This window comes from Pyrus communis, chromosome 5 (genome assembly GCF_963583255.1).
Source record: "Pyrus communis chromosome 5, drPyrComm1.1, whole genome shotgun sequence".
In the NCBI taxonomy this organism is placed as follows: Eukaryota; Viridiplantae; Streptophyta; class Magnoliopsida; order Rosales; family Rosaceae; genus Pyrus; species Pyrus communis.
Genome location: NC_084807.1, coordinates 28158696 through 28184554, shown reverse-complemented (window position 1 = coordinate 28184554; position 25859 = coordinate 28158696). Strand labels below are relative to the sequence as shown.

The 25859-nt window shown below is 38.1% G+C and overlaps 4 protein-coding genes and 1 pseudogene across 4 annotated transcripts; 3 read left to right on the top strand and 2 right to left on the bottom strand.

The window, feature by feature from the left end:
• Nucleotides 1-276: 276 nt before the first annotated feature.
• LOC137735308 (uncharacterized) lies at nt 277-2402 on the top strand. Its single transcript, XM_068474722.1, has 4 exons — nt 277-716; nt 916-1234; nt 1875-1933; nt 2059-2402. Exons 1-4 carry the CDS (start codon nt 416-418, stop codon nt 2088-2090), a joined length of 711 nt encoding a protein of 236 aa, XP_068330823.1. The 5' UTR covers nt 277-415; the 3' UTR covers nt 2091-2402.
• Nucleotides 2403-2595: 193 nt separating this feature from the next.
• Nucleotides 2596-5701, bottom strand: LOC137735307 (probable inactive receptor kinase At4g23740). Its single transcript, XM_068474721.1, has 3 exons — nt 5126-5701; nt 3510-4800; nt 2596-3388 (listed from the first exon to the last, which is right to left on the bottom strand). The coding sequence occupies exons 2-3, from the start codon at nt 4735-4737 to the stop codon at nt 2724-2726; spliced, it is 1893 nt and encodes a 630-aa protein (XP_068330822.1). The 5' UTR covers nt 4738-4800; nt 5126-5701; the 3' UTR covers nt 2596-2723.
• Nucleotides 5702-12925: 7224 nt separating this feature from the next.
• LOC137735265 (uncharacterized) lies at nt 12926-14589 on the top strand. Its single transcript, XM_068474677.1, has 5 exons — nt 12926-13204; nt 13308-13360; nt 13625-13792; nt 14040-14141; nt 14268-14589. The coding sequence occupies exons 1-5, from the start codon at nt 12982-12984 to the stop codon at nt 14400-14402; spliced, it is 681 nt and encodes a 226-aa protein (XP_068330778.1). The 5' UTR covers nt 12926-12981; the 3' UTR covers nt 14403-14589.
• Nucleotides 14590-14879: 290 nt separating this feature from the next.
• On the bottom strand, nt 14880-18293 carry LOC137735158 (hydroxyproline O-galactosyltransferase HPGT1-like). The gene is made up of 12 exons (XM_068474552.1): nt 17769-18293; nt 17584-17647; nt 17123-17172; nt 16842-17035; nt 16584-16647; nt 16410-16482; nt 16191-16314; nt 15979-16066; nt 15822-15872; nt 15623-15694; nt 15419-15531; nt 14880-15276 (listed from the first exon to the last, which is right to left on the bottom strand). Exons 1-12 carry the CDS (start codon nt 17891-17893, stop codon nt 15254-15256), a joined length of 1041 nt encoding a protein of 346 aa, XP_068330653.1. The 5' UTR covers nt 17894-18293; the 3' UTR covers nt 14880-15253.
• Nucleotides 18294-22753: 4460 nt separating this feature from the next.
• On the top strand, nt 22754-25273 carry LOC137734552 (ABC transporter C family member 10-like; annotated as a pseudogene).
• Nucleotides 25274-25859: the final 586 nt, after the last annotated feature.

Sequence of the window (25859 nt, the reverse complement as noted above, 5' to 3'; positions counted from 1 at the left end):
ATTTAAAAAAAAAAAATTGATGGATTTCATCTACTTGATGACAGTTGGTCCTACACGTTACTGCGATCCACCAGCGCGCGAGAATGGACGGCGATTGCGAGGGAAACCACTTTGCCATCTTGCTCTTATCAGATAGACGGTGGATTTACGCGTGGGTCCCCCACCGCCTCAGCTGGTCGCACCGTCGCAGAAGATCTCACTCTTACCAAGGGACCCAATGATCGACGTGGCCAACGTGCGCCGTTGGCGTAGATTGGGTGATTACTTAGATTGGAGAATCCAACTCACCACCCGCGCCCCACCTGCTGTCCATGGTGCGCAGCGCACATCCGGAGCAAGTTAGCCTCCACCACTACACGCGCACGCCACCTCGCTCCGCTTCTCTCACCGTCTGATTCTCTATTGACGCCGGAAAATGGAGCGATTTAAGGTTCCGAGGCGGGTCGAAGTGGCCGAATCCAAACCCGAGTTTCCCAAGTACGACGTGGCGGATGAAGAAGAAGAGGACCCCTCGGACGCCCTGGACGGCCAAAACGACGACGGAGAAGGTAGTGGCGGAATGCGGATAAGGCCGTCCAGTGGCAACGTGACCGAAGATCAGGAGCCTTTCATGGGAGTCAAGGTCCGCAGAAAAGCTTCGTTTCTCAGAGAATACAGAGGCGACTACATCGACGTCCGCTCCAATCCGTACCTGATGAAAGTCTTGCAGAAACAAGGTCTTCAATTTTTTCATCAAATTTTCGATTTTTGTATTCGATTTTGGTAAATCAAACTTCAATTGTTTTGAATTCGTTCTCGTTTGTTTTTTTGGTGTTGAATGGGATGAAGAATTGGGATATCCAATTCCTGTGTTTGGTTTAGGGTTTAGAAATTGCAATCATTTGTTTGAATTCCATTTGGCATTGGATTTTGCAGGTGACAAGGAGGTTCTTTTCGCCGATAAGGTCTTGAAGTTTACCGCTTCCGGGAAGATGAAACGCCGCATTTTGATGATCACTGACTTCGCCATCTACATTGTTGACCCGGATGCCGATGCGCTTAAACGGAGGATAGCTCTTGCAGCTGTGGAGAAGATGTGCTTGAGCGAATTGAGCGATAATTTTTTCGCGTTTATCATTCCTACGGAGTATGATGTGCTGATGGCCAGTACTCGCAAGACGGAAATTGTTACTGTCTTAGTTGAAGCTACTAAGAGTGCTTCTGACTACGAACTTGATGTTTGTTTCGCTAACAGGTAAATGCAAATTTATGCTTGTTATTATGATTTTTTATATCCTTTCGTGTTAGACGGATGGTTAGGAAGCTCGAGATTGATTGCATTGTGGATTGGTTTATCTTTCAGCCATGTTCATTTGTAGCTTATGCATTTGGGTATCTTGGACAAGTTTCCACAGCTACATTGTTTTCGTTTTTATATTTGTATCGGACTATTCTTCGTGTCTGTCACACCTACAGCCAATCGTAGAGAGTCAATAGATTCATTTCTGAGTGCAGCGTGTAACCCCGTCAGATGCTATGGGATGGGAATATCAGCTTACCACTCGTTAGATGCTATGGGACGGGAATATCAGCTTTACTTTATTAGAGGGCGACATGTAGGATATTGCAAATGCGGCATCTACGTTAGCTTGCTTTATTCTGGAAAAGAAAAAAGAAAGAGAAAAGGAAAGATGTTGCTTGTTGGATGGCTGCCTGTTCTTAGAATCTTCATGATATAAGAGTTTAAGGATTGAAAGCATCGTTTTTAGGTTCAGTTTTACTTTTTCGGTGGAGGACCTAATACTCGGCATTACTTTAGTTTTGTTATATGCCAACCACATTAGCATTGTAGTGTATATGTTGTAAAGGAATGCGTGTTATATACAATTTTGCAGTTTTGAGTATAATGCAACTGCGGAATTCGTGAAGGAGGTTCAGTTTGAGGAAGTTGAAGGTCTGGTACCTTTCTTGTTTACGATTTTGCCACTTCCAATTTTCCCATCTATTCCCTATTAGCTCCGGTAAATGATTACACCGGATTATGTGACCCTAAATCGTATCTGTTTATATGAATTTCAGGGGGTGTTAGAACAAAAATTTTGAACAAGTGATTGCAGATTAGATTTGCCGTGTTTCTTAGACTCTGCAAGATGTCCGCCTTGTCCATCGGAACATGAATGATTGTTTAGCTATTGCATGGCTAGGTTCTGCTCAGCCTCAGCATAGCCCGACCCCGTAAGGACAGCATTGTCTTTTGATCTCATCTCATTTCAGTGTGATTCTTATACCAAAGAAAGATACGTGTAATTTGTTTCAGACTTAAAACCAGTTTTATATGGATGTATGAAATCATCGAATTGACATTGTATGTAGATTCCGAAAATCCATCTAAAACTGTTTGCAATTGCAGACATTTGCCTTTAGTGCAGGTCTCCTGTTCCGTTCTCGTTAATCAGCAATTCAGGTCGAACCAGATTTTGCTTCGGCTATGGGGATCGGTAAATTTGAAGACCGAGATGTGTTGAGTCGGAAAATTGACTGAAAAAACAGGTTATATAATTGAATTCTTCGACACCAAAACTCTAACCGATGTGAAACCACAACCTATAGTTCTTCACACGGAGGCAGAGTGATTATTAATGATCAATGAAGCATATGATTCACATAGAACTACAACCCAAATCCGAATGAATTTCAATTGAAAGATATAAAATTATATCTTAACTACGAACTGCAAAAGTATTTCACTGGGTTACAGAGGAAGGTCCTGTTATCTCCGATGGAGGAGGCGGCGTATTTAAGATTGGAGTCGATATTCCTGATGATGGTCGAGTTCCGGTGTTTACTTGACGAATTTCCTCCATCCTTTTCACCACATCCTGCATCTTTGGTCGTTGCTCCGGCATTCTTGTGACGCAAGACATTCCTATTTGTAACATCTCTACCATTTCCTCCTCTATGTTGGGATACTTTAGAAGCTCTACATCAAACACTTCTGCTGTCCATTCCTCTCTGACCACAGAGTTCACCCACCTCACCAAGTGAACAACTTCTTCCCCGCCTGATGTGTGTATGGGGCTTTTACCGGTGAGAAGCTCGAGTATTAGGACCCCAAAGCTGTAGACATCGGATGCAGGGGTAGACTTGCGGGTGTCTGTCACTTCTGGGGCTCGGTATCCTCCTGTACGCACTGCTGGTGGGGGCATTGGACTCATCAGTGGTGGCAAACCAACATCGCACACACAACCGTATCCTTGAGAGTTGAGGAAGATGTTTGAGGCCTTTATGTTTCCATGGACAAGTTTCCCAGCATTCTGTATGTGGATATGAGCTATGCCTCTTGCCGCGCCAATTGTTATTTTGAGTCGAGTCTCCCAGTCAAGCGGAATCCTGCCCTCTCCTCTTTTAGCTGCAAGATTAAAGATGCATAAACATTAAGAAATTAGTTGTGTTCTAATTGTTTCCGGTGAATATAACTAAAAACTATCTGATGAAATGAATCGAAAAAGTACAGAGAAGTGCTTACATACCATGTAACATCGAAGAGGCGCTTCCCTGCTCATAGTAATCATACACAACAAGCTTCTCATCTTTCGAATAGTAATACGCCCTTAGTGCGGCTACATTCTCATGCTTGATACTCCCCACAATCTCCATTTGCTGCTCAAACTCCTTCTTTCCCACACTCACTTCCTTCAACCTCTTCACCACAACAGTGGTTGCATTGGTTGCATCTTCCAAAGCAGCCTTATATGTTGTCCCGAACGTTCCCTTGCCAAGAACCTCAGCAGACGCCCTCAACAAATCGTCCAGATCAAATGCAAGATTAGAACCCTCAAAGAAGGAAAGCTTGTTATCCTTATTTTGCTTCTCAGAAACCCCTTTCTTTGAAAAGAGTTCTTTCTTCTCTGGTTTTTCAACTTTCCCATTTTCGCCTTCTTTATTGTGGCAGCAAACGAGCATAAAAAAAGCAATTAGAACGAAACCCAGAACACATCCGCCGATCACAATACCTAGTATTGCAGGCTGACTGATTCTCGTTTTCTTTCTTGGTTGAGAATTAGGTGGTTCAACAGGAAGAGCTGGAGGAAGGGCTGACGCCAAACTGTTGCCTGAAAAGGCCCCACTTGGAAATCTTTGAAGAGATTGAGGAACAATCCCTGAGAGGTTATTGTTAGCCAAATCAAGCTGTTCTAAACTAGGAACATTGAGGTCAGGAATTTCACCCGAAAGCGAATTGTTAGCAAGATTCAGAACTGTGAGGTGAGTCAAACTTGAAATCGAGGAAGGGATATTCCCACTAAATGCATTGTTTGACAGATTCATGACGGTAAGATTCTTCCAAACCGAAAAATCTAGAGGCAAAGGGCCAGAGAAGTTATTGGATTGAAGATAAAGGGAAGACAAGTTTTCGAGTTTGGAAAAATCAGAAGGGAATGGACCTGTCAAGCTATTCAACCTTAGACTTAGAACCAGAAGCGCCGAAAGGCGGCTGAGAGTGTTCGGTGGGATTGGACCAAGCAAGGCAGCTCCAGGCAAATGAAGCTCTATAACTCTGGACTGATCTTTGCTACAGATCACGCCGTTCCAGGTTTCGCAAACAGAAGAATTCTCATTCCATTTGATAGAGCGCGAGTGAGAAATATTGTTAATGAAATCCAACAAAGCTTGCTTATCTTCAACTGGGTCCGCAGTGACATGCAAGAAAATTGCCCCAATGAACAAAACCACCAAAAGCTCTAATCTTTTCCCCATCATCTCAAGCAATCCAAACACAAACTGCTTCTGCAGTCTTGGTCACAACTACACCTTGAATTTGGACTAAAAAAAAAAAAATCACAATAACAGAATCAGAAACTCAATAGAAACATTAGTAAATGTATTTTGCTATGATCATAAAACGTAGAGCGAAAATTGTAAAATGCATCAATGTATGACAATTTAAATCCCAAATCCTTAAATTTGGAGCTCCAGTCAAAAAAAGCAGTTCTAGACTTCTAGTAAGTCTGAAACTTTGAATTAGGAGGAGGTGAAAAGCACATATATTCCTAATTTCCACCTACTTTGTTAGGCCGCCAAGAAAATCCCACTAATTATTTTATTAATTCCCATCACTTTCACATAAAATCAGCACAAAAAAACTTACTTTTTGCTTCAGATCACACCATAAACATGGCAAAAACAAACCCAACTCTTGAAATCTCCCCTTCTTGCTCCCTGCAGCAAAACCCAACTTTCAGAACTGGGTCGTTTGGGAGCACAAGACGAATTGCTGGGGTTTCAGAGACAGTTCCATTGGGATAAATCCGCAAACAGGTGGGGCGCAATGATGGTGATGGTGGCGAAGTTATGATGGTGATGGAGATAGATGATGAGCTGGGTTTTGCTTGGGAGAGCAGCATGGCCACATGCAGAGGGAGGTTAGGAAGCCATGAGTAAAATAATCATGATTGTTTATTGGTGGAGAAGAAAAGGAAGAGCCAATGGGGAAAGATTACTGCTTTATTTTATAGCGGGCGAAGAGGAGGATTCATGTGGAAATGTGGATTTTGGAGGAGACCGAGAGACGAAGACGATAAGGGAAGCCGAAGACGAAGCTAAATGTTATTAGTTAATTAGTGTTTGGTTAATTTTGCCTAACGCTGGTGGTGCAGTTAGTGTGCTCGAGAATTTGTTATTTATTTTTAGGCATATTTTATGGAGAAAATATTTGCGCGTCAACTTCATCTTGCGTCGTATTGTTTTGTTTATTCATTTGTGGTTAACGTATTTTAATTGTACATGTATTAGAATAAGAATTTTGTTCGTCATAGACCGTCATTTAAATATTATGTGCGTAAAAGTTAGTATATCATTAACAATTTTTTAATAAATTGCGACCATAAAAAATTATAAAAAAATGTTTATTTTTGTGACACAAATAACGATTCTATCTAATTTAAACATGCAAACGAACGGTCATCGGTGATTCAGTGGTTGGAAATGAATTTTAAGCCCGTATTTCTCATGGTACATTTTAAATTTGATTCTTGGGCTATAAATCACACGATGGTAAGCAGTTAGCCTTTCTCTATAAAGATTGGAAGCGTGGATGAATAGATATCAAATAAAGGATTTGGTTTTTCTTTTTAGCAAGAATATGATACGAGCATCCCTTTAACTTAAACCTACGGGTCCCTATCCTGCCACTTCAGCATCTTGTGATTTTGAGAAGGGGCTGAAATACTTTTGTAAGTCTTTTCGACCTTTGAAAGTGTAAACTTACGTTGTGAAAACACCAGCTAATTTTCTTTTTACAGTGTGCCTATATTATAAAACGTTATACTAAAAATATAAAGTGATAAAAAGTTCGAAAAGAATCCTGACTTTTGAGAGAATTCCATCAATATTTCTCTACTATTTTTTTTTTCTTCTAGCCATGATGAAACTAACAACTAGGTTCTTGTAGTTTTCTATCTTATCGTTTTGTTCAAACTTCTAATTGCGTACCAAAAAGAAATTTGTATTTTTCCTATTTTTTAAATTTCAAAGTTTGGGGAATATTTGTTGTCACTTTTCGTGCGAGGTAATGATGTGTAGATGGACAACAACTCAAGTAATCGAATTTGCTAAATAGATAGTCAAAATGCTGCTAAATCCTAATTCCAATTATCAATCTGTGCGTGCACATCACCATTTTCATGCCACATAAAAACAATTTGTTCCATTAGTTTCTTTATTTTTATTTTTATATGTGATGGATATTAAACATTGGAATGTGAGAATGTTAGGATAAAGTTTCACGTTGGTGAGGAACTAAAGTAGTTGCCCGATTCTTTATATTGCCAACTGGTTTTATAGTGGAACCTCAACTTATTCGTAATATCAGAACATGTTGTTTCACGTATGAAGCCCAACATCAACACACACTCCACGTCACCCTGTTTGTGTTGTTCATTTTTTTAGCTTGAAAATTTCTCATACATGACTGAGCGTTTGAGAATGAATCCCACGTTGATGGAATGAGAGACCTTGTATAGGATTATAAGAGGTTAAGCCACTCTTCATAATGACAATTGGTTCTTTATCTAACTATTTATTTTTAAGGTTGCATTTTATAAATTATTCTTGTAAAATATTAGTCAATCGAAAATAGTTGAAGCATCTAATTGAGTTAAAAAAAATGACGAACACTACTTTGGGCTGATTGTGAGGACACTGGCGGGAGTTTTGTGGCAACTTATAAAAATTTTACCACCTACAAAAGTAGGGATAAAAGCACTCAAAAATACTTGCAAGAGAACAAGATAGTTGTAGTATAAACGGCTCAAGTAATGTCGTTTTTCGCAGGGATTGAATGAATAATATATGTAAATACCAAATCTTAATTAGTTATTTGAAAACAAAGATTGAAAAAAGTTGATTTTGAATTAAAAATAATAAAAACGAATTTAATTAAAATGATTAAAGAAATTAGCAAAGTAAAGAAAACAAAAGAAAAGAGTTTTGAAAACCAAATTGTAAAAACCTAGGGTTCTGTCGTTCCCTTAACAATCCTATGTAGATTTACCAATTACTTATGAATTACCCATGCAACTTTGAAGGTTAGGTTTTCTTTATGCATATTCTACTTGTGGCATTCAAGTTATAACGTAAATCAAACATGCAATCCGTCTGTGGCATTCAGATCAAATATAAACATGCATGACTCATTACGCTTTGTCAAAACACTTTGAAAAACCATGCAACCCCTAAGACGTGGCATTCGTCCTAGGTGAAATTACAACTATCAATCCCAAGAAGCAATACTCAATTCCTCGGTGGCATTCCAACCGAATTGCATCCGATTACTTATCTAAACATCCTCATGGTAGCTAAACATTAAAATACTAAGACAGTTTAAAGTACAGTGATTAATAATTCAAAGTATGCATGTATAATCACAAGCAATTAAATAAAAACTACATATTCATGCTAAGGCTCAAGGCATCGCCCTAGCAAACGAAAATTAGTTACGAACAATCATAAAACAAAATACTATTAAAAACACGGATAGAAAACACCTTGAAAATACAAAGCGTCAAAGCTTAGATAAATTCTCCACGTATGTTCCCCCTCTTTTAATGGCTAAAAAGTCTTATTTATACTACTAGAAAATAAAACCCTACCTTGAAAAGGTTTTAGAATAAAACTAGGAAATATAATTAAATGATAAAACAGAAAATAAAAGGTTTCCTATTTGAACTAGAATTCAGAGTTCTCAGAAAATCACAATTTTGACCAAGCAAATCAACTCTGATTTGGTCCCAAAAGGTCTCTTTTGAAAGCTGAAGACGTCACCTACAAATCATCAGAGGAATCTTTCTCAAAATATGCCATATTGACCTCCAAAATACTCAAAACGTCCATAAACGTCAATTTGGGAAAGCTGCGCGCTGGGCCTTAATTTCATTGTCACGGTCAAACGGCTTGGTAGAAAAATCTGGAATTTTGCTACAATCATTTTGAAAGACTCACGAACATCCTCCAATTAGAATCACTCTAAAATTCATCTGTTTGGATATTTTTGCTCCAAATGAAGTCAAATGTCCTACATTGGAAAGATATAACAAAATATCAAAATTCTACCAAAATAACCAATAAATTAATATTAAGATTAGGGTAAAATATATGATATAATATGGACTCATCAGCAACAAAAGCTAGTAATTTCATAGACATCTTCTCCCCCTTCAGACGAAGGCAATGACGATTCGTTCGGCTTTGGTTTGGGCGAGATCAATGAGATTTCAAAATATTATCTTTGAATCTGATTCACTTCAGATTATAGAAGCACTGAAGGACACCTCGACTAAACTTTCCCCAGTTGGTCAGATTATTAAGGACATCAAGGCATTGTTTTCTACGATCAATGAGGCTTCTTTTTCCCATTCTTGCGCACCAAACCATTGAGGTTGCTCACCAACTAGCTAGATACGGTCTTACAGTTGTTCATGAATGTAGTTGGATGGATTCGCCACCGAATTTGATCCTTGACATCCTCATTGAGGATACTCCCCATCCATGATTGGCTTCGATAATGATCTATGTTTATGAATGAGAATCATCTATCGTTTTCATTAAAAAATAACGTTGAAATTTCTTCATGATAATCAAATGAGTAAATGAGCTCGGATTGAATTGATAGTTCCAAGCAAGATCTAGGAATGAAGACCATTTGGATCGTAAAAGTTCGATGTATAACTAGTCCTTACTTTTACAAAAATTTGAGAATCCTTTTAAATAAAGACTACGTGAACCACTCAATTTGGCTGATTAAGTAGTGTGTCTCCATTTTAAAAGTTTTATAGTATCTGATGAGTGAGTTATTAGTGTTCGTACTTAATACGTATTAATGTGCACCAGATAATCCCATTACTTGTAGGTTATTTCTCTAACGAGAGATTTGCAAATGACAATGAAGGGGCAATGGTCCAAATGGATTAGGTACTTCCTTATGCGTTTGTGTGATTATTCATAAATTCGTAGGATTTTGAAGTTGGTATTGTTAGTTACATTTTCAATTGTTATTCATAGATGGAGCAGTCAGCTTTTTATTGTTAAATTCAATGCCTAGGTCATCAATAATTTAAAGTCTTATTTTTAGCTATGACATCGGTACTCTTCATCAAATTTCATTTTAGTCTCTACATTTTATATTGACTCACTTTACCATATGTACTCTTCCTTCATGTCGCATTTTATCCCTTACACTTTATATTGTCTCACTTTAACACTGTACTCTTTATTATTGTCCCATTTTATCCTATTCCATCAAATAAGTTAAAACAGTCATTAATTGTGCTAACGTGGCATAGACTATTTAGTATTTTCAACTATGTTAGTAAGACCCATGAGGGCACGATTTGGGTAAACTCAAATCAGGGTTTGATTTCTCCATGTTAAGGAAAATAAAGAAGAGAAGAGCAATAGAGGTAGAGATTCTTAGGGAGAATCTTTGAAAGAGGATTTGGAAACTTTGATATTGATTCGCGAATCTTGAAATTCAACTTTCTTTTTTTATATTTTTCTTTTCGTCAGGAGAAATTAAACTAGTTTGAATTTAGAGGCTTTTAGATCTAGGTCCAAAAACATAGATGGTTTTTAGGAGTGAGTCCAATTATCTAATTACATGTTTTTATTTCTTTTATACTCATTTTATATTTTTTAAAAATATTAAAAATCAATTAAAAATCTTCTAATATTATGCATTTTTCAACTCCAAAAAATCTAATTAATATCTTACAACAACAAAAACTAATATACTAACATAAATTATCTACAAAACATTCTACCTTAACTCAAGTAACAAATATATGAGTATATATTATACCTGTAAGCGAGATATGAAACCTAACTAAAAGGTAGGAAAAAACATAATATACCTACAAGCAAGACACATTAATTTGTGACACGTTGATTATAAAAAAGGATCTGTCATATAGATACATAAAAATAATTAACCTGTGATATAGGTGGATTATAAAAATTAAAAATAAAATCTATAAATGGGGTTTAAAGAAGGAGGAAGAACAGGAAATAATAAATAATAAAAATAAAAGGAAATAATCAAAGAGATAATTAGGAAGAAATTTGATTTTTATAATAAATCTTATCATTGAATAGATAATTATTGATAATAAAATAATTAAATTTAAGGAATTGAACTTATTTTAATAAATTGGACTATTCCTACTATTAGCTAAAAAAATTAGACTTATATTAAGTTTCCTCGTAATTAATCATTAACACATGTAGTTAAGAGAGTCGGTAATTGTGTTGAAGTGGCAAGAACAATTTAGTCATTTTAGCATTGGTCACCAAACCTCCGTAAGCCATTGGAAATTTCACGCACCCACCGAAAGTGGCGCGAAAATTGCTGTTAGGTTAGAGCCGTTAAGCCGACGGAGGCATCAATCAAAAGGTGACGGCTGGCTTTGTAGGGGCTGTGACAGTGCTCTACGAGATGTTGCCACGTGCGGAAGGACAACCAACGTGGGCCTTCAGATGGAGAGCTCACGAGTGTACTGGAACCAATCAGAGCCATTCATCCAAAGGTTACTATCAAATTGGCCACCAACCGTTGTCAATGTCCCCCAAAACTTTCATTTTAAAATGTGTCTATTTATCGTGACTGCTATTTATCTTTTATTTTAAAAAGATTTTTCTTATTCTTACAAGATGGTATTCTAATTTACTTTAATTTAAGGAAAACAATTTGAATTTTGATACAAATAGACAAACACGTTATCTTAACTAACTGATCTAATTTACATTTTTTACTTTAAAATTTTATTGATATTACTTGTTTTTGTCACCATGTCAAACGAGATTATTATTCATCATGTGAATAAGTAATGCATGAGATTCATCCATTTTATATTCCACAAAAAATGGGGAATCCTATATGTTTCGGTGGGGAAAGAAAAAACCTATTTCATCTTCGTACCAAATCTTAAATCTAAAAACTTCATAGTCGGTGACAACCCTTTCCCCATTTTTCTAGCATTCCTCCTTTATCTTCCATGGATTATTGCATATTTATTTTTCGTCTTAGTATTTTTATCAGTAAGTATTTTCTTAGTGAGGTTATTTGTGAGATTTTTTTTCATGAGTGTTTTAATTTTGTGTCAGTGTGTTATTGGCTCTTCCTGGATCTACTTTGTTAGACTTGATATTTTTGCCGATGGTGCTGCGCACAAAATTCATGTTGGTATGGACGTTAATTGGTTTGTTGTTAGTTCCTCTTCGGTTTTGACGCTCCTCGTAGTCAATAAGTGTCCTCATGTTCGTTATGTTCAAAATTTTGTGTATAGAAGTTCTCAGATGCTAATTTGCAAAGTACTTGTCATTTTCATCAAGAATGAAATTTCTTAGTCTTTGGAGTGTCATCTCAATTCTCTGAATTTGAGTGTGAATGATAAGAAGATGAATTCGTTCCTTTGCTTAATCTCGAACATGTCTTGTCCTCAAATCCATCACATCTTAGAATGACACAGCTTGACCGGCGATATATCGTCAAATAAACCCAAAAAGGTAACAAATAAAAATTAAAAACAAAAAGTCGAGAAATAAGAGGATAAAGAAGAAAACCCTAAATCGACATACGAGAACGAAAGCTTTGGAAGCCCATCCTATTCAATTCGACGACATTGACATGACGTCGGAGTGGGTGGAGGAGAGTGATAGTCCGAGCCCTACTCAATGGCTTGATCGGTTTGGTTCTGCTCTGGATGGGAGTGACTTGAATACAAGACAGTTTAGTGCTGCCATCTGTGGTTCAAACAACCACATGTTTGGTTTATGATTGTTAAGAAAAAACCATCTATTTGTAGCAATCAATGTCGTTTTTTTATGTTGTCATTGCCGTTTGTATATATTCCTTGAAAGGTACTTCCTCCTGTATGTGTTTGTAACTTATGTAGATAGATTATCGAAGTTTGTCTATGTGAATGTTGTTATTTGTATACAATTTAGTGTTTAGAGTTCAGGGTTTCAGGGTTTAGGGTTAACTGATGACCTCTCTTATAAAGGGAGGCCTACCTTTATAATTAGGATTTATCTGTATTAGAAAAGTAATCAGTAATGTGATCTAAATAGCAGTATTGTCTGTCTTGTAAGATGCAGTAGATGAAAGTTTGTAGCACTCAAAGTCCAAGTGCTAATGTCAGAAGCCAGTAGCTAGAAAATAACTTTCCAATGAGGAAGGAGCTAAAAAATATGAGCCTACTCATCCACCCTTTAATGTACATGGATGATTTGTGCAATTTAGCCTAAAAGATCATAGAAAAGGGAGCAAAACGACCTCCTACTTGGTGCCGTCGGCTCATGGTCCTAGTCACAACGGTTTCACAAGTGAAACGACGCGTCGTTTAATATACCCCGCGTGGCAAAGCGCGCTCTCACGTCACGCATTCGTCTCAAAGAACTTCACATTTCAGTTTTCTTCCTTAAATCTGCGAAAGAAAAAGTCCGGTGAGATAAATGGACTACGATTACAGAACCCGGTCCGGTCAAATCCCGAACCACCGTCCCGCCACGTCATCAGCGCCGTCTAGCCATCCGATGTACGGACCCCCGTCGTCGTCGTCCATGTACCCGCGGGTGGGTCAACAGAGCCACGCGGCGGTTCCGCCCCCGTACGGCGGTAACGCAGGCCGTCCTCTTCCCCACCACCAAACGGCAAACCCCCCTTCGTCTTCCTCCTGTAAGTTTAATCCAACCGATCATCTAATTTTTCCCCAAATCAATTAAAAATATTTTGTTAGGGTTTTTTATCTGATCCATTGTTGTTTTTGGGGAACTTGCAGCGGGATTGGGCATTCGAGTTACTATAAAACCGGAGTATCGGATCACTCCTCCGGTAAGCTTTGAGTTCTAATTACAATTAATCTGTAAAAGTTTCCGTTTTTGTTTGCTTTGTGTTCATGATTATTGGGTAAATGTCTGAGCTGTGTTTCGAAAGTGAAAGATTGAAGAATTGGGTAAATTTCAATTGGAGAAATGTATATTGAAAATCAAGGTTTGTGTTTTAATTATTTACTTAATTAGACTAAGTTGTGTAAGATATTGTTTGGTTCATACTGTTGGGTTTGCCGGTGTGGCCTTGATTTTGCTCCTTTTTTAGCCTCCATTGTTATTGCAAGTTGGAGATATACCGCGGAGCAAGTTCCAGTTTGATTTTGATCTGGAGAGGAAAGTCTTGGCTGAATTAGAAAAGGAAACTCCGAATTGGGCGAAGCTTGGGCTGGAAAACTTTCCACCACCGAGGGCTGTAGAACCACCATCTCCGTCGGTATGTGATTGTCGCTTTTGCATTTGTATGTTCTCTTTTTTTAGCTATTATAGCTGGTAATTATTTTCCTTTGTGCAAGCCTTGTAATTGAATGCAAATCCAATGCGAGTTACTTGGAGAAGTAGTTTTTCTGTATTTGTTGCTACGAAATTGGGTTCAGTTTCTGTATTTGTTTCATTTGAGCATGATGTCTCTTGGCTGGATTTGTTTCTTGAAATTAGGTTGGTGGGTATTTTTGGTGTTGCAGGGTTCTAGCGCAGATCCGGTTGTCAGCAAATATATCGCTTCAGGGCTCAGCCGGGAAGCAGTCCCACTTGCAGTAGCAAATCATGGAGACAATCCTACTAAGGTGCTTTCTTGAGCTCTTTGCTTGCACGTTAAGCTTGAACTTTTATGCCAATGATAAATGTTGCTGGTAGTTACAATCACAATTAGCTGCTTAACTGGTATGAATGTTTCTGTTCTTGTTCTCCAGGTTCGAGAATTTGTCAATGCATTCACCCTTCTCCGAGAGATGGGATTTTCACCGAACGCTGTTGCTGAAGCCCTAATGATGTATGACAACAACACGGACAAGGCACTGGCACATTTTCTCAACAATCCATCATGAGAACGGTCGTTTAACGCTATTCCTGTACTTACTCCAATCTACACTGATTGTACAGAACTGTCATTAGGTTTCACATACGGTGGTCATTGTAATTTGTCTGAATTGTTTGTTACTGCCCTTTTCATACTATTACTTTTATAGGAGACCTTTGGACAAAAAATTTCTGGCAATAAAACAAGTATAATCATATGTGAGTTGATCTCGAGCCTTTACATTTAGCGCTTGTACATTTACTGGCATTTCGTTATATCTCGACCATTCTAACAATCCAAAGGTACGTCATCTAGCATTGAATTTAGGGGACTTTAACGAAAAACTCCCGTTACTGTTCATTTTAACGAAAAACCATATTTTTATATTAAAAAGTCAATCCTGATACTATTCACTTTACTTTTCATTTTGTCATTATCGTTAACACTCAAAATTTTTAAGTCATTTTCATTAGTTTTTCTTTGAATTTAATGTCAAGATTTGTGAGATATTTGGAAGTTAATTGTGTCACCGTGACATTCCAGTCTAATAAAAAATAATAGCCCGACTGTTAACTGATGACAAAATCTCTACTACAAGGCTACCAAAGAAATGTGTAATTCTGCTGCAAAAATAACACCCCGAAAACCTATACTATTCTCTCCGAATTCGTATAATTGAACCTATACAAGTATCATGACTGTTCGAAATCCCGTCTTCCCGATCTCCAGTGTACAACATGCTGCGAGTCAAATCCATTTCATCTGATGGGCAAGAGGTCCAGAATCAACTGTGACATCGCGAAGGATGCGAAAAATGTCTTTCATACCGTTTCCCTGCATCTGGTTGACATTTTCTCCATGACCGCAACGTGAATCAAATCAAACACCAGCACAAATAGCTCCTGTGAGAGCAGAGATATATGTTAGCAAACCACCTCTGGGGAGGTACTCAAATGAAATGGAACTGGCCTCGTAATTCTCATGTGATAGTCTGCGTGCGTGAGTGCGTGTGTGAGAATAAGTCAGAGAGGGAGAGAAAGAGACCTCCCGCCCGCGAGGAGCAACAAAACTTGGTATCATGGACATGTTTAACATCAAGACCAATAAACCAAGATCCGACACTGATATCATCGTGGGCATAGGTACGGAGTATATCTCTGCAGAATCAATCCACCATAACTCAGTCATTGCTCTGCATAGTGATTGAGGACTAATGACGGAACCAGTTCAACGGAGAAGAAAACTCACCTATTGATTGAAACAAATTTCGCCAAAGCTTGAGATATGACGAACATCTCAGCCGAAGCATGGCGGAAATATCTGTTGGATGTAGAAACACAGTTTTCAGTATTAAGAGGAAAGTATTTGGTTCATACCGTTTTCCCACTTCACCTGAAGCATGACGTACTATTGATTGCACGATGAAATGAGTTGCGGTGCAACTTACGATTTTTTATCGCCAAACTTCCACCATTCTGGTTCATACCATTTCTGGCTCCTGACAAAGACCAGCAAGCACAAACATGAGAAATTTACAGATCATCGCATTTACGTACCTCTTATCTTGTTAACGGGTTGTATTTCAATGTTTAGACTACACTCACGGCTCAGAGAAAACTTCGCCTGATTTCATGCACCCCATATAAACCCGAGGTTTGTCCAAATGAGTTGCAAGTGTAGCTCCCAAAGCATCTGGGCAGAGATGACCAAAAGCAAAAAGGATAAGTCATGAAGAGCAATCTACGGCGTTAAGAAATTCTAATGACAGAAAATGCGAAATGGAAAATGAGTGCATCTCATGAACAATGTTACTCACCAATATTTACATAAACATCGTCGTTGACTTTGGAGTAAAACTCAGCATTCCATTTTTCAGCAGCATGAGCAAAGAACAATTTACTCTTCTTTGGGTACTCTTCAGATGACTCTACATGGGTATCCTGACAATAATCGGAGTGAAAATGATCACGTTACAAAAGCTGACATTGCCAGATGCATATGAGTACCAAATTAAAGGATGATCGATAGAATGTACAAGAATAATGAAGTCCTTAGTTTGCCGGTTTTCATTGTCAATGGCTCGGTCCAAACTATCCCCACGATTTGCACTGCAGGACAACATATCATCAGATGATGGGCTCTAACAAACTATTGTAGTATCTCTCGCATGGAGCATAACAGAATTAAGGGAATACAGCGAAAAGTAAACCTTCTTCCAATAACAAATCGAGCGATTATTCCCTTCTCATTCTCCATTTTTTTCAAGATACCACCTGCCAAAATTAAAACTTTCAATGTGCTTACCAGAACTAAAACGCTTAGACAGCGTTTCACAACATTCCACATTATCTGTCATTGTTCAACCATTTATATGCAAGACCAAATCATATATGTTACACATTACAGTAAACCAAACTTAACAGTAAGGAAGAGAAAATAGGCGATGGAAGAAAGATCGGTAATGTACCTGTTCCCATCCATGCCTGACGAATTGCATCCCTATTATTTTTGTGGCCAAAGGTTGTAAAAATACCAATCACCACTAGTGGTCTTATCTTGTAATCAGTTCCGTTAATCTCTGCTAATCGCCCCGAAGTAAAACCTTCTTGTCTAGCTGCAGTCAACTCCATCTCAAGAGCTGATAACTTCTTATGTTGTTCCCTAACAACACAATCAATCACCCACATCAGAACCATCGATTCATCACAAATCTTCAACTACACGAGAGAACAAATGACTAAATCTTACCTGCAGGCTATGATTTTCAACGTATCATCCACTGATACGACAGATCGCCCCTAAAAGATAACGAGTTTTGAGTGATTAATTCCTGAGTAATTCAACTATCTGTACACGCATTTAAGAATACATCTGATTTGAACGAGTGTTAAAATGCACCAAATAAGAAAAATCTGTTCGTTTTGACTTAAAAAAAGCAAATTAATGGCCTGTTTAGAACTGCTTATGCTAAAAGCACTCTCTGGATTCTGGAATCCAATGGCGGAAAACTTCTAAAGTGTTTACGGCAATTCCAAGTGCTTTTTCATAAAGCTTGGATTTTTAGTAAAAACTTCAATGTGTTTTTAATAAAAGCACGTCTAGTAAATACCTTTATGAATAGAATTGCTTCTTACAAAAGCACCCACATGACTCACTGTATGAAAAGAACCGAAACTTCAATCATAAATACAAAACCAAGAGAAACCCACCTGCCCGGTAATCCTATCAAGTTCCTTGATCAAATAAACCCTGCTCTCCGAATCCTGCCACAGCCTGCACACAATCCCCAGATCAAACAAAAAGGGTGGGAAAGAAACAAATTTTATCACATGGGTCCAATCCATTTTTCTGCAAAATCAAACGAGGTGCGAGAGAGAAGAGAAAGAGAACGAACCGGCCGGCGACGTAGATGGAGGCGAAGGTGGCGAACATGGAGACCATGAGCGTCGGGATCCGAGACCGGAAAACGGCGCCGGAGAGTCGAGCACTGGATCCCCTGCTCTGCATCTTCTCTCCCATTGCTGGTTCTGAAATCCCAACCAATCCGTTTCGTAATCCGATAGAACGGTGGCGTGTGCAGATTGCCGAGCGAGCTCGGAGAAGACGATGGATTGTGGGGGGTGGACTATTACCAATACATTGTCCGGAAAGAAACAGATCTCGAATTTGACTGGAGTCGAGATTTTTAATGTCAGAATAATCAAGCAGACAGACAGATAGACTCGTGCTCTGTTTTTTGCTTTTCTTTTTTCGGCAATCGGCAGATTATTTCAGATAGAGACAGAGAATGGTGGGTGTGTTGCTTTCGCAGTGAGTTCAAAGGTTGGTGGTGGACCAGCGGTGGTGAAAGGACAACTTATAAAGGTTGTGACTTAATGTTTACGTTTCAATGTCTCTGCCTAAAGTCGGTGGTCCTACCTTTTCTAATTTCTTTGCCGTCTTCGTGTCCCACGTTTTCGTGGTTACTTAAGATACCGTTTGGTTACTTAAGATACCGTTTGGTGCGCCTAAAACGGGTGGAACGAGCTGTTCCACGGGACGAGTTTTGGGTGAATTTTCGTTACACCTCACCCCCTGGAACGACTCGTTGCACATCTATGGAACATAAAATTATAACCTCTCTGTCTCCTTCTTCTTCCTCCTTGTTTCCATCCGAGGGCATCTTTGCTCCCGCTCCGTTCCGTTCCGTTTTGTCCTGTCCCGTTCCGTTCTGTCCCGTCCCGTCTACATACCAAACGATACCTAATATTGCTCTAACAATAATAAAGTATTATTGATATTTTAAAATTTTCATTTACTTTCTTTACGAGTATTTTTTTTTTTAAATATAGAAAGTTAGGAGTATATAATGAGAATTTTGAAGTGTTAATAACAATTCGCTATATATATTTGATGTTTGTATTTGTAGGTAGGGTTTTTGGTTTTATTATTTGAGATAATGAGTTTGATATTAATTTAAGGGAATTGTTATTGGCACTCCAAAAATCTCATTCTACACTCCAAACTTTCTATATTTGGAAAGAAAAATACACTTATGAGGAGTGTAGAATGAGATTTTTGGAATGTTAATAACATTACCCTAATTTAATATAACATATTAAGATGAGCACAAAGCCCAATATACTATTTTCCTTTTTGTTTTTCTAAAAAAAAAAAGAGATTAGTTGGTAATTTCGTTACAGCAGTCTACTTTTTAGGAGTAAAAAAAAACTTATAAAGGCAGTCAACTTTCCGTGATCACAATCGTATGATTCATCAACGTTAGAAATGGAACCCAAATCATCCCGTATAGAAGACTTTTATTTGACAAGATAAAATGGTAAAAGAACTGACCAAGGGGCAATGATCACTGATGTGGCCAGAGCCCAATATGCTAAAGCCTTACTTTGCTTGATGACTGATGTTGGGATGATTGATCTCCTGGGCTTCTAAAATGGACAAATATTTTCTGTCCTTTCATTTTGGGTATCTTTTCGTGTCTCCTTGTTTTATGTGGTTATGGTTAAATTACGTTAATATTTTATATTATTTTTTATAGAGATAATAAAATAAAAATAAATAGTAATATAAAATGTTAACATGATTTAACCGTGACTACATAAACAGAAGGGCACGGAAGGGTATCGGAAATGGAAGGACAGTCAATCTTTGTCCCTTCTAAATTCACAAAAGAAGCACTCATTTTTTGAGGTATGCGAACTAACCAAAGTAAGCAAAAACACGAATAATTTTTTCGTTCAAAATTTTAAAAGAATGCGTATTATTTGACTGTGATTAAGAATGAGCAAAATGCTTTTAGCTTTTATGGGCCCCACTGATAATCCTACTCTTCGGACGTGAGATACCTCAAACTATGACAAAAGAAAAATAAAAGAATAATGAAATTGTTTTCTTTTCTTTGCCAACTATTCAATTGTTGAAGAACGTGACATCGAAAATGTGATAAACTAAAATACAACTTATATTGAGTGATTAATTGCTTAATTTTTTTAAAATTAAATTTACACTCGTTGAATTATGCATGTAATTAAGTTGATCAATGTATTATGTTGCTTAGTAGTGGGTCTATATCAAATGTATGAATCATACCATATGATAAGTTTGATAACTAAGGCTAACCACTACTACTACTCACTGTCACTAATCATCCGGTCGTTAGATAATTATCACGTAACGCTAGAGTCTAGAGATTTTTATATGTAACTTTTCTTTTCCTATTTTTTTGTTAACCAACTGATAAATTAGAGAAGGAGATTCGAACTTAAGTGTAGAGATTGTAGCACATTGTTTAGTCAACTTGGATAACTCTAAGATAAGAGAAGGCTCGCTATTTGGGCAGCTTGTCAACCAATACTGGTCTCATCTCCAGTCTGCAGAATCGCATTGAACGTAGCAGTTTCATTGTTTCATATCTCGCCATTTTTCCACGGCTGGGTAGCAAACAGATGAAACATAGTGAAAAGGAGGATTGGTGTAAACTATAGCAACGATTGCTGGCCCGAAGAAGCGCGTTGGCGAGGATTGGGAGGTCAGGTTCAAGGTTGTGTGTATAATCTCTCTACCTTATTTTCTCGAAGGCAAAGTCAGCATCTTAGTGGAGATCAATAGTAGCACATTAGAGTTGCATAAGGTTGTAGGTATTCGTTACCAGCCACGCGATAAATGTAGTCTAAACACGGATCATGATTGATGAACTGCAATGTATGTATCAGGATTTAGAAACTGGAAATAGTTATTTCTTGCGCGAGAAGTTATTGTCGAACGCAAGAGAAGGACAAAACATTTCAAGATCAATAAAAGAGAAGTATATAGATTTGATTCGAAAATTGTTACATCATTCTGCAGGGGTACTGCACCTCCTCCCTATTACCGGCTCTAATTGAAAAATAATTACTCTGCATGCGAAAAATCGCGGCAACTTGCAACGAAAGGACCGTGATTACTAATACTTTCGTCATCTGTTGAGCATGTCACAAAAACTAATTTGGATTAATTAAAACCTAATGCAATCGTCTTGTCTTCTAATTGACGGAAATCACACATTGCGTTTCTTTCATTTTGTATAACTTCGAAAAAGAATTTTCGGCTTTTGCATCACTCAATCGAATGCTGATTACAGAAACATCGATCAGGCTAGTTACGTACTGATAATATCTGTTCGTGTTTGATCAACTTTTGAGCTAGATTTCTCTATGTATTTGTAATCAATTCAAAAAGAAATTGAAATGAATTCAAAGGTTGAATATCAGAGAATAACTTTCAAGAAGAGGAGTACATTGCTCCCATCGAATCTACGTTGGATTTGATCCACCAAAGTCAGCTTACATGGAGGGTTTTATAGCCGTTGCATACCCTCACTCGCACACACTTGTAACGTTACTATGATCACGTGCACAACACATGTTTTTATTTAACTTCTAACAAACTAGACACGTGGCAGAATATACACCCTAAAGATGATATAATCCTGTCCGTTCATTACATTATTTGAACTTTAGCTATTCTAACACTTGGCACCATTCGAACTCCATCTTCTTCCTTTCATTCTTCAGCTGTAATGCTTCTGTGATCCAGCTGCCATGCTTGTCCACCAACAATATCGTCTAAATTTGAGTTATTGAGTCAGATGTGCCAGTTGATGGAGACATAATATTAATATCCGGTGGTTAATGAAGATAATGTGTATTCATCATGCGAGTTTCGATAAGATAATTTGATCCAGCTCACTGAAATTAAAATATATACAGAATGCTTTTAATAATCTACTACTTGATCATGACTTAATGAAGAAAAAACAAAATTAAAACATTTCTTATAATCTTTTTATTGTTGGGTTGTGGCGGATTTATGCTTTAAGTTTGGAAATACGACGAGCAGTACACTACTAATCATGCTGATACTGTCTTCCAACTTGTATAATGACAGACATGGCAGCTGGATATGTTTTTTATTTTTTTTTTAATTTTTTTTTAAAAATAAAAAATAGCAGATGAGAGCTCAGTTAAGGTACAACTAATTTTGGTTGTTGATAAATGATTATCAATTATTGAATTTGGAGTCCTTAAATGATATAAGATATAATTGGTGGATGCGATCTTTCCTCCATTTTTTTTATCTTAAATTTATTTTCTCAGTTTCTGGCCATACTATCCAGTATCCACTTGCTACCCTCAAGCCTCCAAAAATAATACTCTCTTGACAAAATTATTACATATTATATCCATGTCTGATCCTGCAAATCACACATATATATAAAATATATTTGAAGGGCTTGAATAATGCGTGTGGATATATATATATATATATATATATGGGTTACGATCATACATTTTCACACCCATTTTATATGTTCACTGCATAACTTTTTTCAATGATCCGAAGAGTATTTTTCAATCTATCGTTCATAGATCATCTTTGTAAAAAAAATAAAAAAATAAAAACTTATTAAAACATTCATTTACAGTGAGAAAATGGACGAATTCGGATGTGGGTGATTTGTCATAAACATGATCTTTGAAGAAATACCTAAAAGATAGACGGTTTGGATTATTGAAATAAAACTACAGAATGAACCGATGTGTGTCAAAATGGACCGTGTATCAAAAAATAGGTGTCCTTGATCCCAATTCTATAGGATGTGTGTAAAAATGTGTATTAAAAAATATATATATATATAAACACCTCGACAACTGCATGGCGACGCCCCGATCCTGCCGGAAGGATAAGCTTGCATGCATATGCTCGAGTTATTAACAAACAGAATTACCAGCAAAAAACTTTCCATTTCGTAGATACAGTGTATATGTCTTTGGTCTTGCATTGTATAACATCAATTTGAATCTGAAGAGCACAAAAAAAAAAAAAAATGATGGAGGATTTATGGACTGTGATCTGCGGGGAATCCGGCCGTTCAGACGCAGCCGGAAAGCCATGCAGTTCCAATATCGAGTCTCTAATCCGTTCTTCTTCATGCATCAATCACGCCTCGATAATTGGCTTCGACATTTTGCTTCTAGTACTGCTCTTGATCAACATGTTTCACAAGTCCTCGTCAAAAACAGTTCGCGTTCCACGTCGATTCCAAGGCCTTTCGTGCTTGAAAATAGTCTCCGCCATTGTCAACGGCTGCCTTGGAACTGTGTACTTGTGCTTGGGAATCTGGATTCTCGAAGAGAGGCTGAGGAATGCACACACTGCATTGCCTTTGAATTGGTGGCTGCTTACTTTGTTTCATGGATTCTCGAAGAGAGGCTGAGGAATGCAACATTTATCTTACTATTTAGAACTCTTGCAACTGTTGTTTTGGGGCTTGAGGCATCCAAGTCCTTGTTCTCCCGGCTACTAAACTCGCTTTTTCGTGCACCTATGTCTTTTTATGACTCGACACCTCTGGGAAGGATACTTAGTCGGGTAGGCATTTCTAAGAGAGTTTGGTCATGAGTTAGGAGGAAGTCAAGGAACTAGTGTTTTTACATATTGTGTTTTTCTTATATAGGTTTCATCTGTTCTTAGTATCGTCGATCTTGATATTCACTTCTGCCTAGTCTTTGCTTGCGGAGCTGCCATATATGCTTCTTCTAATCTTGTAGTACTGGCTGCTGGTATTTCGCCTACAGGTAACGATGCAGAAACTACATACCTTCAACTAGTGATACTTCTTTCTATTACGAATATACAAACAGCCTGAAACAGAAACTGAGAGCGTAGAAATTTTCTTTCAGAAATACTACTTTTCCACTGCGCAAGAGTTGATGCGGATCAATGGTACAGCTAAGTCCTTTGTAGCAAACCACCTAGCCAAGTCTGTCTCTGGAGGGATTACAATAAGAGCTTTCAACGAAGAAGAGCGGTTCTTGGCGAAGAATTTTGATCTCATTGACACAAATGGAAGTCCTTTTTTCCATAGTTTTGCAGCGAACGAATGGTTTATCCAATGGTCAGAAATAATCAGTGTGCAGCAGTACTTGCTTCAGCAGCACTGTGCATGAGTTTGCTTCCTTCTGGAACTTTTAGCTCGGGTAAGCTTTTCTACATTTCCGGTAAGTCCCTAGCTAACAGGAAAAAAGCCCGAGTCTTATACCAATTACCGTGTCACTGCAGGATTCATCGGAATGGCACTTTCTTATGGTCTTTCATTAAACATTTCCTTAATGTATGCAATTCAGAACCAGTGCTCTATTGCAAATTACATCATTTCCGTTGAAAGACTAAATCAATATACGCATATACCAAGTGAAGTCACTGAGATAGTGGAAGGAAACCGTCCCCCACCAATTGGCCAGACGCAGGGAAGGTGGAGATACGAAATTTGCAGGTAAATATTGCTTCCTGTAGTGTCAAAACTAACGAAGGTTGAAGTTTAAGAAGGTTGCTGATAGTTTTGATGTCAAACAGATCAGAGACAGGGCTGATACACTGTTTGTTCTACGCAGGATCAGTTGCATTTTCGAAGGAGGACAGAAGGTTGGTATGGTTGGTCGCACAGGCAGTGGGAAGTCTACTCTCATAGGTGCTCTGTTTCGTCTGGTGGAACGAGCCGGAGGGAAGATTATTGTTGATGGCATTGACATCTCAACAATCGGACTTCATGATCTCAGGTCACGTTTCGGAATAATACCTCAAGATCCTACTCCTTTCAATGGGACTGTGAGATTCAACTTGGGTCCCTTATCTCAGCACTCAGACCAGGAAATATGGGAGGTACTGCTCGTTCTATGATGCATTCCTTATAGGTTGATTATTTCGGCATGGCTGCAAATTTGGACTAAGCAAAGTGTTATCTGTACATGTTGAAGGTTCTTTGGAAGTGTCAGCTTCGAGAGGCTGTTCAGGAGAAAGAAGGCGGCTTAGACTCGTTGGGTAGGGTTTTCGAATATCAGTTTGAGGTGTTGGCTTTTGCCCATGAATTCTGATCAGCAGTATTAACTGATGACCTGGTTTTTCAGTTGCGGAGGATGGATCAAACTGGAGCATGGGACAAAGACAACTGTGTCTGTTTGGGACGTGCCCTTTTGAGGAGAAGTCGGGTACTGGTGCTTGACGAAGCAACAGCATCAATCGACAATGCAACTGATACGATTCTTCAGAGAACTATCCGAACTGAATTTACAGATTGTACAGTAATTACAGTCGCTCACAGAATACTGACTGTCATGGATTGGACGATGGTTCTTGCCATCAGTGACGGTCAGTTTCACCGATTTAATCTGCATCTGATGAAATCCAATATTCTTCTCATTCGAGAGAGTATATTCGAGTTTTGGTGAAATTTTTTATCTGTTTTCGGGACAAATTGTGGAGTATGATGAACCGATGAAGTTAATGAAAAGAGAAGGCTCATTATTTGGGCAGCTTGTCAAGGAATACTGGTCTCATCTCCAGTCTGCAGAGTCGCATTGAATGTAGCGATTTTCATCGCTTCACATCGTCGTTTTGCCATGGCTGGATGGAAAAGAGACGAAACATGGCGAAAAGCTCAAGGAAGTGCAAAAGGCCGGGGAGGAAGACGAAGGTTGGGAGATCAAGTTCTCGGTTGTGTGATAGCTGATTCTGACCTTGTACACAATAAAGTGCTAGCACTTTCATAACCAGCCAAGGCAATAATGTAATCTACATAACACATTCAAAGAAAAATAAAATCCAAGAATAACCATAGAGAAGTATACATTCGATTTTATCACGAAAAGAAGTATACATTCGATCTGAAATCGTCTAAAGCATTTGCAAGAATCACCACCTCCCTATAGTACCAGCTCTAACCTGAAAATAACGATTCCGATCACAGAGGCTCTTGTGACGTACCTAAAGTTACAAATAACACAGCCTATTATTTGCTTCAAAGTCCTGGTGTAGATAGGCTGATAATTACTTTCGTAACCCTCGGAAGTAACCTATCCACAGAAGTCCATCAACCAATTAAGTATTCGGTGCCTTTGGGGAGGTCAATAAATTCAGAAGAGCAAACTACATGCCTGCAGAAACAATC